The 20,190-nt window shown below is 33.3% G+C and overlaps 1 protein-coding gene across 1 annotated transcript; it reads right to left on the bottom strand.

The window, feature by feature from the left end:
- Positions 1–14,194: 14,194 nt before the first annotated feature.
- LOC142642011 (uncharacterized) lies at positions 14,195–16,941 on the bottom strand. The gene is made up of 2 exons (XM_075816358.1): positions 16,672–16,941; positions 14,195–15,224 (listed from the first exon to the last, which is right to left on the bottom strand). Exons 1-2 carry the CDS (start codon positions 16,888–16,890, stop codon positions 14,412–14,414), a joined length of 1,032 nt encoding a protein of 343 aa, XP_075672473.1. The 5' UTR covers positions 16,891–16,941; the 3' UTR covers positions 14,195–14,411.
- Between the last annotated feature and the right edge of the window lie 3,249 nt (positions 16,942–20,190).

Genomic DNA, 20,190 nt, shown 5'->3' with positions numbered 1-20,190 from the left:
TGGCAGCTTCCTCATCATTCAAGCAACGAAGGAGAAGGCCATCAAGTCTTTGAAGATTCAAGAAGGTACCACCAGGTCTCTGAAGACGTAAGGGGATACCACCAAGACTTTAAACATGAAAGGCAACACTGCTTAGACTTTAAAGATGAGAGAGAAAGAACATTTTAGAGACACCAAGTGACATTCTCACAATAATGTTTTCCTTCTTGTTGACTTTTCATGGCTCAAGAAACATATATATTTTTGGACATGTGACTGAACTTAGCATAGAATACCAAGCTGCCTACGTACCCTTTTAGAGGAATCAAGTCATCACGTAGTTCAGAGGGGTTTTTTTTTGTTTTACTCTAACTTTTGCCTAGGCCGCCTTTTTAAAGGTTTTCAACCTAGCGAGCTTTTAATACCCTAACTTTTGCCTAGGTCGCCTTTTAAAAGGTTTTCAACCTAGCGGGCTCCTTTTTTTTTTTTTTTTAATTTATGAACACTTTCAAAAGTAATGGGAGAACATCATGTACTCTTTAAGTGTTAAAGTAGGCAGTTTTAGGCTCTTACCAAGGAGCATTTCAAACTTCAAGCATAGTAATGCTTCAAGAACTTGCCATTAATAAGGCCAATTCTCAAAGCGTCTTTAGTTGTATCAGTGTTGATTTCTTTCAATTCATCAATTGTAGCTTGTATGCCTTCTTCAAATATGGGTGAAGCATCCTTAACATCATCTTCAACTTCTCGGTTTGTGGTCACCATTGGACACCTTTTTGCAGTCAAGGCTTCTCTAGTATCCACTTCCCAAATGGTTCTACATTTCATACGAGATGGAATGGAGTTTTGAATCTCATTTGAATCTTGATCAACAATAAGTGTGTTGTTAGCACCTCTAGGGAGGAAATTTTTCCTCTCATGCTCTCGCTTTGCCTTTAAATCTTTTGACAGTCGAGAAGGGATTGAATGACTGAGCCTTGTGAGAACTAAACCTCGAGTGCCAGCTTGAGAAGAAGTTGAATGACTGAAAATAGAGCCTTGAGTGCCAACTTGAGAAGAAGTCGAATGACTGAGTCTTGTGAAAATAGAGCCTTGAGTGCCAGCAACAAGGTTATCTTCTTGTGTTCCCAATCTATCAGAGACTGAGATATGTGAAGTGGGCTGCCCAATGCGGTCAAAAACAGATGATTTCTTTGATAGATTCGAATATTGTTCTTCTTCCTCATAATTTTCCGAAATTACAGAAACACTAGCTTTTCGGATGGGAATATGAACTTGAGTTGGAGGGGTGTATCCAATTCCAGTCTCAGAACTTGTTAAACTGAAACCTTTAGCCTTTGACACCTTATGTTCTTCTTTTCCAGAGGCTTCAGGGATGAGCTTACCCAAACCACTCGGCTTCTCATGGTTATAACCAGCTTTAGCCATGAGTCTATATGCATTAGGGTCAAAACCCTCTTTGGTTCGTTTGGTGGGCAAAGCCCCATGTTCAACAATCGGCCCTTGGGACGATCTTGTGAACCCTTTCAATGGTCGGCTTAAGATTCTTGATTTTGTGATTTTAGCAACTGGGAGAGTTAATCCCTGCAGATCTTCCAATACTGACTCTCCATCTCCTGAAAAGGGTGATTGCCCTCTTTTCTTTTGGTGACTGGGACATAGTGTAACAGAGGAGCTGCCTTAGTAGCTTTAGAAACTTGATGCTTCTTCTCTTCTATGGAAGTCTTTGTCTGCTTAGTTTCCTTCTCCTCAATTGGCTTGGCTTCCTTCTCCTCAATATGAGAGTCAATCCTTGAAGTTTTGTAGTGGAGGTTTATGTCTTTGCTAGATGGTGAAACAATGACTTGTGCCTCTTCTAGCATATCATCTTCCAAGTAAAATTTTGCATCAGCAAAATGTGATTCAGCTATGGTAAATGGCTTGTGATCAGCTACTATCTTTTTGACTTGTCCATCTTGGAAATATTTAAAGCATTGGTGATACGTAGATGGCACAACACCATACTCATGCAACCATGGTCTTCCAATAAGCACTTTGTAAGTGGTTTTTGCATCAATGACATGAAAGAGCGCACTTGATTCCATTTCACCAATGAGCATATGAAGTCTAATCTTCCCAATAGCTCTTTGTCCACCTTGATTAAAGCCTTGAATCATCAATTTACTGGGAAGTAGTTCATCCAAGGAGATTCCAAGTTCTTTCAATATTTTGAGTTGGAGGATATTGATTGTAGATCCACCATCAATAAGGATACAATTGACTTCTTGTTCTCGAATGTAGCCAGTCACAAATAAGGGACGATTATGAATCTTAGATCCCAACAAAAGATCATCATCAGTGAAAATGATTGAAGACCAATATGCTCTATACACAATAGGTCGCTCTGTTTCTTCCTCACTATCTAAAGAGTCTTCTTCACCACTTACTTGATAACATGTAAGAGATGAAAAGATATAATTCTCAGGAACTAGCATTGGGGAGAAAGGTACTTTCACTTCAATAGGCTCAAATGAACCAAATTGTATGGTGAGAACAATAGAAATAGTTGTTGAGGCCACCATGGCTAAATTGGCAGTCGCAACTTCATCGTTAAATGTGATCTTTCCTTGATGGGCTAGCTCCATGATTTTATCTTTCAACACAAAGCATTGTTCTATGGAGTGGCCTATGAGTCGATGATACTTGCAATACTTGGGATCATTTGTTTAGTCAGCCTCTTCAGGACGTTTCATCTCCGGTAGCTCAATTAACTTCAACTCAATTAAATGATCTAACATCTTGGAGATATCAGAATCAGGGAATGGATATTGCTTTTCTTGCATCTCTTGTAATGTTGGTCTTCTTCTTCTCTTATCTTGAGTGAGAGCAAACATCTGTTCTTTCATCTTGGGCTTAACTGGAACTTTGAGAGGAGTAGTAGTTACAATCAAAGATTGCTTGTTTTCCGGTTTAGGAGGGAATTTGCCCCCTTTGCGAGTATCTTGTCTTTTTCTCCCATTGCAGGGTTCTTGAACAGGCAGGCCTTGGTGACCATTGGAAGCAATACTAAGCTCCATGTCATGGGCACGTGTTGCTAATTTTTCAAATGTTTTAGGCTTTATTCCTTGAAGGATATAGCTTATAGCCCAATTCATTCCTCGAATACACATCTCAATTGCTGACGACTCAGATAATTGATCGTTGCAATTAAGACTAAGGTTTCTCTACCATTGAATGTAGTCAATGACTGGTTCTTCTTTCCACTACTTTGAATTGGTGAGCTCTATCATGCTAACAGTACGTCGAGTACTATAGAAATGGTTTAGGAATTCTCGCTCCATTTGGTTCCAACTATCAATGGAGCCAGGTGCTAGACCGGTATACCAATCAAACGCATCTCCCTTCAAAGAGCGAACAAATTGCTTGACCATGAGATCCCCATAAGTTCCAGCATTGTTACAAGTTTCCACAAAGTGAGCTACATGTTGCCTTGGATTGCCTTTACCCTCAAATTGTTGGAACTTCGATGGCTGATAGTTTTGAGGCATCCTCAAGAGATCTATCCTTTGAGTGTATGGTTTAGCGTAGGCAATGGACGCCTGACTTCCACCCCTAACTTGGTCTTTGATAGCTTCCTTGATTAACTCCTTGAGCTGGTCAGGAGAGATAGACCCCTCTGTAGAGAAATTGAGATCCTTTGTTGAACTCTCGGGTTTGTCATTATGGGTTTGTTTCGGCCTAAAGCTTTCATCTTCATGATTTGGTCCAGATGTATTCCCCATCTTATCTATTAGGAGAGTTATTTGTGCGTCTCTCATTGCTTCCCTTTCTTTCATAGACTTCATTAATTCTTCTAAAGTCTAGGCTATAGTCGAGACTTGTTCCTCCAGAGATGTTGTGTTAGTCATCATGACTGACATGGCAAATGAGCTAACAGAGCGAGGAGAATCCCTAAGCTTGGAAGCAGGAATATCGTCTGAAAAAGTGAATTCAGAGCCATCAAGTGATTCATCCTCTTTGTCAACAATCGGAGCTTCTTGTGTTGGTTCTGGTGACAAAGCTGGTTAAGACAACATTTCTTTGACGAGGCTAGCTACATCTTTGCTTGCCCCCTGAGTAGATGAGGATGTTTATGACTTCTTGGTTTCAGAAGTGTTGAAAATAGACGAAGATTGGGGTATGGGTGTTGTTTGAGCATAGACTTCTGCAAGGGCTTTTATCCTTCCTCTTGTCATGGGTCCAGTATAAGGAATATCAGAGTTTGAATCAAGTGTAGGATCAACTTCACTTGTTCCAAAAAGAGGGTTGTTGATTTGAATCTTCTTTGAAGCCATAAGACTTTCAAAGATATTAAAAATTGATGAAGAAGAGATGAGAGGTAGAGATTGTCCCACTGGGTATGCCAAAAATTTGTAAACACAAAATTTTCCAATTGCAGAAAATCAAACAATTGAAAAGAAATATGGTTTGCAAATATAAATTTGTATTGATTTATAATGAGTGCAATCTCTATTTCAATTCTTTTACAAAAGAATACCCTCTGATTCTATCTTCTTTGAACTTGACTCAAACAAGGAATCTTCTTGCTTTTAGTTGGAAGATGGATTGAATGGTCTTCACAACAAATCTCTAGCTTTGAGCTTATTAGAGATTTATTGTTCTTGAAGTCTTCGAATGTGAAGGCTCTTAGGTTGAAGTTCTTCGGGGCTTTAGAGGCTTGATCCGTTGAGCTTCAAAGATTTGGGTTTGTTGAAGTTTATAGAGGCTTTTTAGCTTACTTCCAGTAGAACTTCAAAGAACTCAAACAAGAGATCTTCTTGACTTTGGTTAGAAGATGGATTGAACGGTCTTCACAATGAATCTCTAGCATTAAGCTTATTAGAGATTTGTTGTCCTTCAAGTTCTTCAAGAAATTCCTTTGAATGTTCTTCGAGTTCTTCAAAGATGCTTCAAGTTCTTCAAAGATTCTTGAGACAGAATTTCTCCAGAGCTTGGGCCTCTTGAAAACTTCCTCCAGAAAATGAGAAGGGGTGTCCTCTATTTATAGTGATTTTAGAGGATAAGCTCCATTATGAATTGATATGCTTGAAAGTACGTAGCAAACTTTTGATTGGCCTAAATTCTTTTTAGAGATAATTATCTCTATTTATCTATTTTGATAAAGATCATATTTTGATAAAGATAATAATCAACAAAGATAAATAATTATCTCTATTTAATTTATTTAATAAAGATAATTATCTACCAATTTTGAATAGAAAATTTATCTTTATTTTATTTATTTATTTATTTTAATAAAGATAATTACCCATAAACTTTGAATAAGAAATTTATCTTTATCTTGTGAGCCAAATGACACGTGACAAATTTTGATATGTCAATGTGATACCAATTTGGATGACACATGTCATCATATAATTTAATTAATTTAATGACATTAATTTAGAATTTGCCACTAAACTTTGATGTGGCATTTTATAATTGGCTTAAAATTTTTCCTCTTACAAGGACATTCTCCAACGCCCGCTCGAAGATCACTAGATGCTTATCATATGTCCAAGGTTTATGTTCCAGTACTCGTTCAAGATCGCATTCATCCTCAAACTCGAAAAACATCAAATTTTCCCCCATATCCTTCATCTTAAAATCCCTTTGTGTTCTCCATAGAGGTTTGAAAGTGCGAGCAACGGCTTCGATGTTTGTCCACTGCTTCATTAAGAATTTGGCAGCAAGTAAGAGATGGGGCACTATAGAGTCTTCAGTGCATTGGACACCATCTTCTTCTGAATCCAAAAGCGAGAGTTTGCTCCACATATTTTTAAGGTTGTCCACAGCTACCGTAAGAGGGAGAGACAAGAAACTTGTACTAAGACAAGGATAAAAAAGCTCCATTGACTTAGGAGATAGAGTGGCTAAACCTAGAGGCAGAGAGCGACCCCTCCTAAAATTTGAATCATCAATAAATTGTTTAAATTACAAGTTTTTGTAGTTTAAAATTATGCATAAAATATAATCTTATAAATTATATAATAAACAATATTTGATTTGCACAAAATTTGACATGTGTATTAAGAACGTAAAGAAGTTAAATTTTCGAAATATATAGTAATGTTAATGATATTAAGTAAGATTATAGCCTTAAGTTACAACTAATTTTGTAGTTAAACTTTGTCTTAAACAAATTTCTAAATGAGCTAAATGTAGCATCCATATTTTTGGAACTAGAACTTAAATTGGGATCACCAGCTGCAACAGGTCCCTCTCCTTATGCTCTAAAGTAGGAGTCATAGCAAGCAGATTAAACCTTTAAGAGATGAACGTTGATTCGGATACAGTAGTTTGTCCTGATCGGCAGTTTAATTAGTTGTCTCTTGAATCGCTAATTGGCATTGGCTTATCCAATGGATTCCAGCTTTCAAGGGGAGCTCTTGATACTAACCATGAAGAGCGGAAACCTTGATTGACCAGACATGAGTTTAGTGGATACTGTAGCACAAACTTGAATAATTAAAGCACATATATCTTATAATTATAGTTAGTTAAATAACTTATCTATAAACTTACATAATCCAATTTAAGGTATAAATAAATATAATTAAACATTAATTTATACACATATAGACAAATCATATTATATATACATTAATTAAGCTTTATACTCACAAGTCACAAGTTTGTTTATTTTATTATCACATTATTATATTTGAGCTTAGCGTGTTTAATTATCAAGAGTCTAAACCTAAGTATAAGCTTGACTAATTAAATAATAAATAAATATTAAGAAATAGTTTTCAAAGCCGAATTCCTTTACTGCCTTATGTCCTACAATTTCAAGGATGCCACTTTTCCTTTGAAATTACCCTCCTCTCTCCTTGTATATTTAATTATTTATTTTCTTTTAAGTAAACTCTCTCCTTGTTTCTTGGCTTGAAGAAAAGAGTAGTTATCTAAGTTTCTCACATCTCTTTTTACAAGATATGTAGTTGTTATTTGTTTGCATACAATGAATGCACATGCGCACAAAGAGAGAGAAGAGTGTCTGTTTGGGAAAAATTTATTTAGTTTTTTGTTGAAAGTACTGTAGACAAAACTAAAATGTAGCTAAAATAGTACAGTAGGACCTATGAATAGTGATAAAAAGTACAATGCGACTTATGAATGTACCAAAAAATGTACAATGCAACTCAAGTAGCAAAAATAAACTGAATAGTAAAAAATACTCGTTTTTTAAGCCAATGTCAAACACACACAAAGAATAACGAAAGTATGACAGAAGAATAACAAAAGTATGGCAAACAAAAAAACCAATAGTAATTATTAAGTATTTTAAGTATAAAGAGTAAAGTAAAGCTATATTCCAAAAGTACCTAATAATTCTCTAGCAAAAAATAAAGTTGAATGATGAGTTAGTTGAACTCATTCCTCTAAAAGAACTATATTAATAAATTATTAAAACACTTTTTTTATGCATTCATAAAAGTTCTCTCTAGAAAATAGCTAATATCAAAAGTGGACACCATCCATTGTTATTAATCTTTAAAGCTTAAAAGCTTCTAACCCTACCATTAACCTATTAATCTTTAAAATTAACTTAAAAGCTTCTAACCCTGGTACAATTAACCGAACACTATAATAGAGTCTTGCTCATCTTCCTTCAATGGTGACAACAGGATGTTCAGCTGCCTCTACAGCCTTTGCTTCTTCATCAGTAGTGGCACCCTTTGATGTATTCTGCACTTCATCCTGCCAAAAGGAGTGGAAAATAAGAGTTAAGATATAATTACTACACTACAATGAAAATAAATAAATAAAACAAGTTTCCCTTACATTCAATTACACAAATCTCAACCTTATAATTTTAAATTAAAAAATAAAACTATGGGCATCTAATACGTTTGCTTCAATCTCAACCCTTAGTACTATAAGTTAAGGAAAAAATAATCTTAAAAAAATCAATTAACCGTAAGCACAAATTACTTTATAAATCTACTTTTAAAAGCACAAAACATTATAGTTGTTCCTTCACTTAATCCATAATAATTAATGAATGATTTGCCAATTTGGATGACATTAAAAAATAGATAGATCAACTATGCTTCTTAACCTTTTGAAAACGAATTTTATTTATTTATTTTATAAGCAAAACAAGCTCATCTACACGTAAACATCAGGATTTTGAAGCCACTACAGTAAAAATCTGGTACATATTCGAACGGGAGTCAAAATTAACATTAAAGGAAATAACAAATAACAAAATATTATCAAGAAGAGAAAATTAAAATAATAAAACAGTGCAAAGCAAAACAAAAGATGTTAAAACACAGAGCCATAAAGGTGTTGCTTCTTTTTTTTTTGTGTGTGTGTGCAAGGGTCCATTTGTATAATCGAGTGTTCGTTCAAGACTTTAATAAATCAGGAAGAAAAGTAATAAATAACCCAAAAATTAATTTAAAAAAAATAAAATTAAGTGAGAAATTATAGATAGAGCAAAGAAATAAACAAGTATAAGATTATTGCATCAAACAATATATACATAAATTAAATGTTAAAACAAAGATATCGCTAACAATTAACATATATAATAATGAGAAAAGAATGTTAATCTATCATAAGTATAATAAACTATTACCATATTGATTAAGGGTTCTTGAGACTGGCAAATAGTGACACTCTCATTGGCACTCTCATTGGCGGCCATTGGCTTTTCAGGCTCAGTTTCATTGTCAATTATTGAGATCTCTGCCTCCTTTCCATTCTCTTGGACCTTTTCAGAAGCCATGCACTGATGGCTTTCCTGTTCAACTTTAGGCTTTGAGGACTTGCCAAGCTTCTTAGGCAGGGACAAGTTTGCACAAGAACCAAGATGATTTCCCATGGCTTCGATCAAAATCGAACGAGATGTTCAAGGGTAACCAAGAGCGAGAGAGAGAGCTAATGATTTTGAGAGAGGCAGCTTAAGGTAGCTATGGTTTGGTTTTTATACAAAAGGGTTTGTAATTGTAAGGTTTTCGCGCTAAGATTTTCAGAAAACCTAGAAAATTTCGGGGGTTACAGATACAGTCCTCGTTTATGTAGCAGGTTACTAAATTAATACTACTTTTTCATTAACTTTTTATTGAATAGGTCATTTATGTCTAATTCTCTATTATACCACGACTGATTACAGGCTGTAAAATAAGATCCATCGTTGAATCATTGTCTAGGAGTATGTCTCATGAGAGAAAAACTTTTTTAAAATGGAAATTATTTCCTTATATAATCGCGTGTCTCCTTGATTTTCAACGTAATTTCCGTGATCTATTTAGAACTCTCTTCCCTTAAGATGGTTCCACCTCAAATGCCCACAAAGAGAAGCACATACACTGATACACATTGGGTGTTCTATCAGGCAGTAGTTATTATTAGGACGGTTTTATATATATATATATATATATATATATATATATATATATATATATATATATATATATATATATATAAGTTTTTTTTTTTTTAATTCTTAGGGTTGTGAGTTTTTGTGGGGGCTTTTTCATGTTAATGGGCCAAAGCCTGTTTGCTACACCAAGGCTTGTGAGTTAATGGGCAAGAAAGTTGGGATTGGCTTTGTGGGGTTATACTGCAGGCCAGCTTGGGTGCAAGCCAGGCATGCCCAATACTTAAACGGCACGGGAACAATACGGCAAGTTGGACGCGGCAGTTGTAGTCACAGCAAAATAACTGTTATAGTGAGCACAACAGAAGATACTACAGTAGAGCGACTTTTATAATAAAGTATAACAAAATAAACTACCACTAGAAAACTAATACCGCGAATAAAATATAAGATAATACAGTAAATAGAGTAAGGGATGTCACAACACAGAATAATTAATAATGTGAAACTCTGCAGCAAAATGAATAACAACGGGAATATCAAATAAGCTAAAATATGCCGTCACATGGGGAATAACTACAATTCTAAGCAAGTGCAATAGTGCTAGCACACTCTCCCATTCCTAGGCCGAGTCATTCAACAGGAACGAGTCAAAGAAGGGAACCAAACACCAACACGGGTAATCTCGTTACGGGCTTTTGCCATTGAAGCTACTCGTGCTAGAGAAAAGGCCTAAATGGTTTTAGGTTCTGATCTATATAGTTTCAGAGAGTGGGAATGTCAAGAGGAAGATAAAAATGGTCTACTGATACATGCCTCTATTTCTACCGTGTTCTCTCTCTTCCTTTTTTTTTACCACTTCATTTTCTTTTCTTTTATTCTCTGATTCTTAGTTTTTTCTTACTCTCCTCTTCCTCCCTCCTATTCATGGCTACCTCCCTTCCTTTTATATTACTTGATTCCATGGGATTTCTCCCTTTTGTCCCTAAGACTTCACCAACTATTTTTGGTTTCTTGTGGGCATCTCTCCAGGATTACCCAGTAACCCGTTGGTTGTCCGGCCACTACCTTTGCTCAAAGCATGCTTGCTACACTAGTCTTCATTTTAGGACAAAACTCTTTGTTTTGTTTCTCCCCCTCCCCCTCCCCCTCCCCCTTTCTGCCTTACCTAAATAGATATGGATTGGAGGCTCTCTCTCTGCTTACCCATATGGCATGCATTAAGTGGCAACAACCCTTTGCTTCCCTTTTTTGGGCAAAATGCCATCCCAAAAAGGCAGGAACCCCAAAATAGACCATTTTTCTTCCCACCACCAAACCACACCCTCTAAATCTCTTGACCAAGGACCCACCTCTCTTGTATTGGCTGGGTAAAAGTAGGTGGTGCTCCGACCCTTGTGTAACTTCCACTATCCTCTACTTTTGTCTTCTTTTACTCCCACGTCATTTCTGCCATTCTTACATTGTCTCAGTCTACTGCGTGTCCTGGGTTTGTGCTTAACCCCCACGGTGTGAAGAGCATGGGTTCTTGGGCTTGTACTGCCTCCTTTTATTCCTTCAATGGCCTAGGCATTGTCTTGGCAAAAGCTCCTGCCCGGCCCCTTGGGCTTTCATCTCTGTTTCTCTTTTTCTTGCCATGCCCATGGGCTTGTTGGATGTCATTCCTACCATGTTGGCCCATTAGATTTATTACCTCTCTCACCTTCCGCTATTGTTGGGCTTATTCTGCCATTAAGCTTTTTGTCAAAAATGGGCATCAACAGGTTTGTATTTTTATTTTTGGAAAATTTGATAATTAGAGGAGGAAGAATTTGAATCATAAATGTCTTTTTTGGAGAAATAACGGGAAGTGCTAACCAATTAAAATAAAACACATACAAACAAGAGTTTTGTATTTTGAGACAATAGGCTTTTATTCATTTTAGAGAGTTGTTAAAAATTAAAAGCCTAAATAATTTGTGTTTGTAAGTAATATATATATATATATATATATATATATATACTACTCTTTCCCATAAATTCACTATTCTCTCAATTTTCAATTCTACCATTGTTTACATTCAAATAATCAAAACAATTATTCACTTCAACAAAAGGAATTATTACCATGGTTTTGAAATCCAACTGTTCAAAAAATCGAAAAATATAGAGGTTTAAAGTTTTTAAGATCGGACTAAGATTTATCCCCAAGAGATTGTTTAATTGGTTTCTAAAGCTCCATGATATCCATAAGATCCTAAATTCGAAATCTCTTATTAACATCTTAAGGCCTCCCCATGGGATTTCTCTCTGTAATAATCTAGTATGTGTGGGACAGTCCAAATGGGGGATTATATACACCCGAGTGATTAGTCACATTCTCGAACAAACGTAAATAGATATTGAGTTTTTCAATATCAAGGGAATCAATACCATGACGGAAGTCATTTTAATTTAGTGAAGGTGATGAAACATTTCAGTATCAGTCAATATTAGTTTACCATTGTAGGATTATTGTGAATATTCATATGAAATTAATATACTTAATTTTTTTGTTAGAACTCAATATCCTACTCTTTTTAATGCAAGCCTATGTCTAAATTATCTTGAGTTCTACCTAAGCCCATTTGACTATCCAATATATATATGCCCAAACCCATTTGAATAGTTAAACGCTTATGAAATTAACAAAAAAACAAAATCATAAAAGCTGGAAGAGTGGCAGACATTGGTTCATCTGCCCATTAAAAGATTGATTAAATACTAATAAGCCCAAGACAATTTAAGAAAAAAGTGTTTGACAACCAAGCATTTAGTGGGTCAAGTAGTCCATCATTTTCAACATCCCAATCGCCCAGCCCACTGGGGGGGGGTGGGGGGGGGGGAGAAGTGCCAATGCAATCCCAAGGTCTAGTGGCATATCATGGTGGTTGAAACTTCAACAATGGTTGTAAGTCCCTAACAAAAATCTCTAACCTCAAACTGTGAGAATCGTCCACGGTTTTCATATCTAGGAGGTTCAAACGTGTTTTGCATAGTCCACTAACTATTTTGCATAGAACGGTTTTTGTGTTAAAAGAATTGTCTTGGTGGACGATTCCCAGTTAATCGAATTGGACTGTACGATCTAGTCCAAGTTTCATAACCAAGGTCATTCCTCCTCTCGCAAGGGTGTATGCCCTATCATGGATTAATAGACAACCCATTTCGTAACCTTAATTTAACTTTGTGAAGAGTGATTCAAGGTTTGATAGCTCAAATTATGTTTGTGCCCATACCTTGAGAGAGCTAAAATAAAAAAGTTTTGTTTTTAATTGATTGGAAATAGAGGGCTTTTGGTCTTTTAAATTTGTGCCACTTAAGCAATACACACACATGCAAGTCATATGCTTCATATTTTCATCCAACTTAATAGTAAAACTAATATCAAGACCTAAAGTGTAACAAGAGTGATAGTTTAAGGTGCAAACTGTGTATTCGAATAGTTTAAGGTGCAAAATAAAAACTAATGCGTAATTTAGGATGATAAAATGTAATTTTTCCAAAATATAAACAAATAAATAATAGGGAGTAGTTGTTAGTTAAAATTCACATGGGCATTGATCTAGTCTAGCTTATTAAGCTGTTAATAACTGGGAGGTTCTTTTTTTTTTTTTTAAATACTAAGTATTTTTAACACACATACGAGGAGAGAGAGAGGAAGGTCTTAAAGAAACTGACAGTGGTGTATATCAAAAATGGTCTAACTGGGAGATTCTATTAGTGTACGTAAATGAGTTCATTTATAGAATATACGTAATTAAATTTTTACCGTTGTCCAGCAAATTTTACTTCATTTCATCCTCCAAATTCATTTAATTAGCATGATTTTTTGTTCAAGTACTGTTTGCAAATATTATTTAACCTTAAAAAAAATACTAAGGGTACGTTTGGTATATTAAATGAGAATTACAATGGGAATTGTAATCTTTATTACTAGGAATAAAATATGTTATAATGTAAAAACTAAACATATTCATAAGTTTGGTTATGAGTTATAACATTAGAATAAAACTTAAGATTTATTTTAGGAAATATCTTAATCATACAATTATATCTCCTTAAAAATTGTTATTTTTTAAATTTAAGGGAGATATGTGTTATTTTTTATGATTTTTTATTTTTATAATTGTTATATGTATATGGAAAGTTTATTTATTTGGAAATATATTAAGTTTTGAAATTATTACACTTACTAAGGAATAGCTAATACAATCGTTTTAAAGAGGAATAGCTATTCCTCATTTTGAATAATAACTATTCATAAGGAATAACTATTCTTTGTAATAAAAATATAATCAAACTAAAGAATAGCTAAACCATAGGAATAACTATTACATTACAATACCTATTACAGTCTACCAAACATACCCTAAAATACTATAAATACTCCCTCTCTCTGCTCTATTCGAAATTGTGCGTCCAAAATTTTTAACCTATTAATAAAGAACCTTTTCACCATTATTCTATTGTAATTATACGATTTCCAGATTTTATATAATTCTTTAAGCATGCTTGGCTGCATTGACATATACATTGTTCTAATTTGCTTAATTTAGAGATATGTACGAAGTAAGGCCAGATATTATGAGGTATTTCATTTGGTCCAGTTCTTCAATTTCTTTCTTCTCAAATTCTTCAATTTCTTTCTTCTCAAATTCAATGGGTGACAGTAGATTCTAATTAGTTCAACTAATATTTCAAGAAAAAAAAATCAGTGCAACTAATAAAGTATTTCTTTTCACAACCATGCTAGAAAGTTTTCACCTTTATTCTTGACATTTGCTAAGGTTTTTATATTACTATTGATAAATTGCACGCAGGCTCATACATAAACAAAAAATTATCAATGGAGAAGCAAAAAAAAACAACCTTTTGGAAAAACAATATTCTCCAAGAACTAATGAACAACAAAGAAACTCAAAAGACTCAATTTCTATAACCAACCCAATTTCTATCTTCTATCAGAAGCAAATGGACACTAAAGTTGCATTTTCTTGGGCCACTGTTACAAGCCCTCTTAAATTACACTGATGCACTTTGCAGGTTCTCACGTATCTGCTTATTTCTTGGCTTCTTTTGCATGCGCAGCAGCTGGAGATGCTTTCTCTGCTGGTTCCCCCTTTACCTCCCCAGTCTTTGGGGTTTCTTCTTTTTTCACTGATGAGACTCCAGTGGTCTTCTCATTCTCTCTTGTTTCCTTCCTCGGGGTTTCTTCTTTTTTCACTGATGAGACTTCGATGGTCTTCTCATTTTCTTTAGTTTCCTTCCTTGCTGGGGTTTCTTCTTTTTTCACTGATGAGACTTCGATGGTCTTCTCATTTTCTTTAGTTTCCTTCCTTGCTGGGGTTTCTTCTTTTTTCACTGATGAGACTTCGGTGGTCTTCTCGTTCTCTTTAGTTTCCTTCTTTGGGGGTTCTTCTTTTTTCACTGATGAGACTTCAGTGGTCTTCTCATTCTCTTTAGTTTCCTTCTTCGGGACTTCTTCTTTTTTCTCTAATAAGACTTCGGTGGTCTTCTCATTCGCTTTAGTTTCCTTCTTTGGTGCTTCTTCATTTTTCACTGATGAGACTTCGGTGGTCTTCTCATTCTCTTTAGTTTCTGTCTTTGGGGCTTCTTTTTTCTCTAATAAGACTTCGATGGCCCTCTCAGTTACTTTAGTTTCCTTCTTTGGCGCTTCTTCATTTTTCTCTGATGAGACTTCGGTGGCTTTCTCATTCTCTTTATCCTTGTTCAAGGTTTCTTCTTTTTTCTCTAATGAGACTTCGGTGGTTTTCTCATTCCCTTTAGTTTCCTTGTTCAAGGTTTCATCTTTTTTCTCTGATGAGACTTCGGTGGTCTTCTCAGTCTCTTTTGTTTCCTTGTTTTCGTCAGTCTGCTAATAAATTACAGAGATCAATCCCAACACATATAAACAACCTTCTTTTGCGTTAAGCATGTCCAAGTGGGACATGATTTAGTCATAGATAAATAAAACAAAGAGACTCCATTTGTTCAATGTATATTATAGGATTTGAAACCTAAGGTATAGATTGTTCTAATTAATTCAATTTATAAAGTTTTTTTTTTTTGTCTAATAAAGGATTAAAGTTTGAATTTCACTTATAGCAAAAATTAATTGGTATTTTGATATGATAATAAAAAGAAATCATCCTAGAGTAAACATCATAAGTTCAAATACTATGATAATTAAAAATAAAAATAAAATTTTAAGGTTACCATTCATTCTAATTAGTTCAATTTATAAAGTTTTTCACTACTTCGTTTGTTTCAATGAAAAATTTATGTGAAAATAGTTTTTATCATTTTTCTGTGTTTGATAATATCATTAAAAAAAATTGAGTCAAATGAAAACTATCTCCTAACTTCTCTTATTTAGCTTGGAATGAGATGAAATTGTTTTCCACTAAAATTATCTTAAAAACAACTTTACCTCATGCGACTAAATAAGGAAAACAATTATATCTATCCAAAACTAAATAACGGTAAATAAGGGAAGTTAATAAATAATTTTTCAACTCATTTTAAGGTCATTACCAAATATAGAAAAATGAAATAATTTTCTAGATAATTATTTTTGAAAAATTATTCATATTCCAGAAAATGTTAATGTCAAAACAAATAGAGCGAGCTAAATGTGACCCAAAACAAAGAAACTTAAAATTTATCTCTGATAAAAAGATATTGTGTAGAGTTATAACCTTAGCCTACACACACACACACACACACGTATATATGCTAAAACTCCACTCAATATTTTTTTTTTTTTATCAAATATGAAATTTGACAAATCCACCATTGGATTACAAGTTCTTTTTAAGCCCTTCATTCTTGTAAAAAATTTCGAAAAACAAATATCAATAACTATATCATCAATTAAATATTTAAATTTCAAATTTTTATTATATAAAATTATGCATAAAAAATAAGATTATGGATCGAATAGTAAATAACATCCAATTGACACAAAATTTGACATGCGTGTTAAAAACATAAAGAATATGTAATTTAACAATTAAAATTTTAAAATATGTTGCAATATTAATTTTTTTTAGTGAGTATTGTAATCTTAGGCTATAACCAAGTTTGTAACCAAACTTTGTCCTTTATAGAATATTTATGATTATGACTTTGATATACACATTTTTAAAAAGTAAAAAGAAAATATCAATATTTAAAATATCAAGGTTGATATGAATTTAAAAAAAAAAGCGTATGTGAAAAAGTAGATGTGAGAAAAACATTGCTCATATATGATATACCTTAGTCTATCTAAAATAATCAAAAAAAAAAAAAATTTTAAATTTATATATGTAGAATACCTTATTGCTGAACAAGGAGCCAAGAGACGAGCCCTTGTTGTCCTCAGCAGTGTTGACGCCACCATCAGTCTGTTTTTCAACATTTGCATCATCTTTCTTCACTTCTTCTATCTGAGGCTTCGCCTCCTCCTTCACTACTGTCTCCTCCTCAGCCGGCTCCGGTGCTGGAACCGCATCATTGTCACCCTTGGTTTTTGGTAGACTACCACAATTACCCATAATGTATATGTTTTATTTATAAAAAATATATGGATAACCAAGAAGTAAATTAATTATTGAGAAGGAGTTCTTGCTTCGCTATAGATCTAAAATTCTCTTTCACTCCTTGCTAAGCTATTATATATGTTTAGCGAGAAGAAAAAGAATGTTGGAAAAAAGAAACAAAAGCAAAGCAAGAAAAGAAAAATGATGTGGGAGACATATGGTGGTGCATGAGATGGTTTATAAAGGGTAGTTTGATTCAGTTTCAGGTGCCAGACGTATTCCATGGCTTAGAAATTTTTGAGGACAGCCAACGGTTGCTATTAGTTGGATTATATGTATATTTAGCTCTTCGTTCATGAATTGTATTCTTAACAGCTGTGTGATTCTCAATAACAGCCTGTTTATATTTGTTATTCATTCATCAACCAACTAATTTCTTCTTCTTTTTCTTTCCAAATAAAACATTAATAATTATATATCTCATCAATTTTTATTCACCTAAATATAGAAAAATACTTCGCCTGGCTCTTGTGAGCTTTGGATATTCGGTTTTGGCGCTTCAAGGCTTCGAACAACTACTGCCTCCTCCAATTGTATTTTTTTGGCGGTTAAAGTTAAGAGAAATACTACGTTTACAATATTTTTAAAATACTTTTACAACAAATCATAAATAGTAAATTGTTATTCGTTCTGATTTAAATCTACAACTTAAATTACTTTTTTACTCACCAATAACGACCAGTAACAATTTGCCACTTAAGACTTGTTGTGAAAATATTGTATGCATAACTTTTCTCTAAAGTCAAAGGACATAAGATATTGTATTGCAATTGAACCAACAAGATTCACTCGTATGTCTAGATTCAAGAATTCTTAAATTTATTACAATTTTGTTAGAAGTCGGATTTTGGTAAAAATGCAGTGTAAAACTCATACTATATACATCATCCATTAGATCATCTTTTTACTTAAAACTCAATACATCCTATCACACATAATAACATCTCAATAAATTCACAGTTAAGTTGGATTTTCAAATGGATATTAGAGTTAATTGAGTGTGGTTGTGCACATTCTTTAATATGTAATATAATGATGTACCAAGTTGGGATTGGAAGGATGAAACTTCGATTTTACACCATATTCTTATTGAATTTAATCTATTTTATCAGTAGTATTAGTATATATAGAAAGTCCGAATTTGGTAAGAATGTGATATAAAACTCATGTTTTATACAACCCAAAGGCCTTGTAGCTGAATTGGCACCTCTCACTACACAAAATATATTTTCAGTGACGAAAAAATCCGTCACTAAAAGTCCAGTTTTTCGTCACTAAGGACCTTTAGCGACGAAATCTACTAATTAGCGACGAAACTCATTTCGTCACTGAAACCCTATCACTAAAAGTCCTAGGGACGAAAAATTTCGTCACTAAAAGTCTGATTTGTTTATAAAAAAAACTTTTAGTGACAAAAACATTTCGTCACTAAATGTTTTCCTCACTAAAAACACTATTTAGTGACGAAAATATTTTGTCACTAAAAACACTTTAGTTCATTAACTCATATTTAGTGACAAACAATTTCGTCATTAAAACTATTTTTAAGAAAATTTAGGCACATATAGCGACGAAAATTTTCATCACTAAAACTATTTCTTACAAAATTCTGCTACATTTAGCAACAAAATATTTCGTCACTAAAACAATTTTTTGTTGCTATATTTGTGACAGAAAAATTCGTCGCTAAAACTTATTTTCTATTTTTATTTTTTTTCATGGCTTTGATATTAACCTGTAACCTTTCATTACATTATTAAAACCTCACATTTGAATAACACATTTATTTCAATAACACATTTATAAAATTAAAAAAAAATTCATTCATTCCACAAGTAAAAAATAAAACAAGTATTCAATTCAAACTCCTTCTATACAATAATTGTTTGCAAAGTGCTTGGGGGTCTAGGGTGAAAGGGTTCAAGTTACGGAGCTAGCAGAATGTTGTAATTATTTCTCAAAAAAAATAATAAGAAATTAAAAGCTTTGAATAATATGATGATCTGACATGTTGGAATTAGAAAAGTAAAACTTTAGTACTTATAGAATTTAATCTTGTATATATATGTAAAGGAAAATCAATTTATGTCAAAAATAAAATAAAATAACAGTTGTCAAGTATGTTAAATAATAAACGAGTTTGTCTAGTGCATTAGTGGCACCCCACGATTTGAGAGCTAGGGAAGTGAATATCATTCGTACGTGCCTCTTAATGAATTTGTAGATACAATATCTATATATGCTTGCCTCTCATGCTTAATTATGACAATGCCATCATGTTATATATGCTGTTGCCATGTAGTATTACTCTTTCATAAGTCACAAACTAGGGATTTTATTCTGGATCTTTCTAATATTTCAAACGATGGATTTCTTTTCAACTATTAATTTTAAATGGTATTTCTTTTTTTCTTTTTCTTTTTCTTTTTTTCTTTTTTTTGAGTAAGTAAGCCAAGAAGATAAGTGGATCATAATTAAGGTCTTCAAATTTACAACAACAAAAAAATTAACTTTAAACCATATACCCTTTTCCAATAACGTAATGATGATATATTGATATGTCTTATCTTTTATATTGTTTTCTTTAGTAATATGCTATTTGTTTCGAAATAAAATATTTTCGAAAAATATTTTACAAATTTTATGGTGTTTAATTGTTTGGACGTAAAATTTGGCCAACTGTAAAATTTTACAATCAAAGTATAAAATTTAGTAAACCAAGAAGAGAAGTGGATCACACTTATAGGTAGATATGTTAGCAGTCAAAAAAAAAACCACCTTATATTTCAAACTCCATAGTTTAGGAATGCTACTAAATTAAACATATATTTTTAGAAGTATTAAATTGTTTTTCTAAGGAAAAAAAAAAGTCTTAAAATTTTAAATAAGAGTAATGCTTAACTTTAAACTGTACAAACCCTTTTTAATGCAAAATACTTAAATGAGAAATTTTACCCTCCTAAACTATACTTCCTTTTACATTTACCCCTTCTTAAATTATACCTATTTTACACTTACTCCCCTAAACTATAAGAATGCACACTTTACCTCCTAAATTATACCTCATTTTACAGTTACCCCTCTAAACTATATCTCATTTTACACTTACCCCCTAAATTTGAGAATAAACACTTACTTCTCTAAGCAATTACCAATGGAATTGGGTGCCAAGTGTTACATGGTGAATAGTTTAAGGGGCTAAGTATGTATTCTCATAGTTTAAGGATAAGTGTAAAAGGGATATAATTTAGGGGG

This window comes from Castanea sativa, chromosome 7, assembly GCF_040712315.1.
Source record: "Castanea sativa cultivar Marrone di Chiusa Pesio chromosome 7, ASM4071231v1".
Lineage (NCBI taxonomy): Eukaryota > Viridiplantae > Streptophyta > Magnoliopsida > Fagales > Fagaceae > Castanea > Castanea sativa.
Note: the sequence above shows the minus strand (reverse complement) of the source record. Positions and strands in the feature narration are given on the sequence as shown.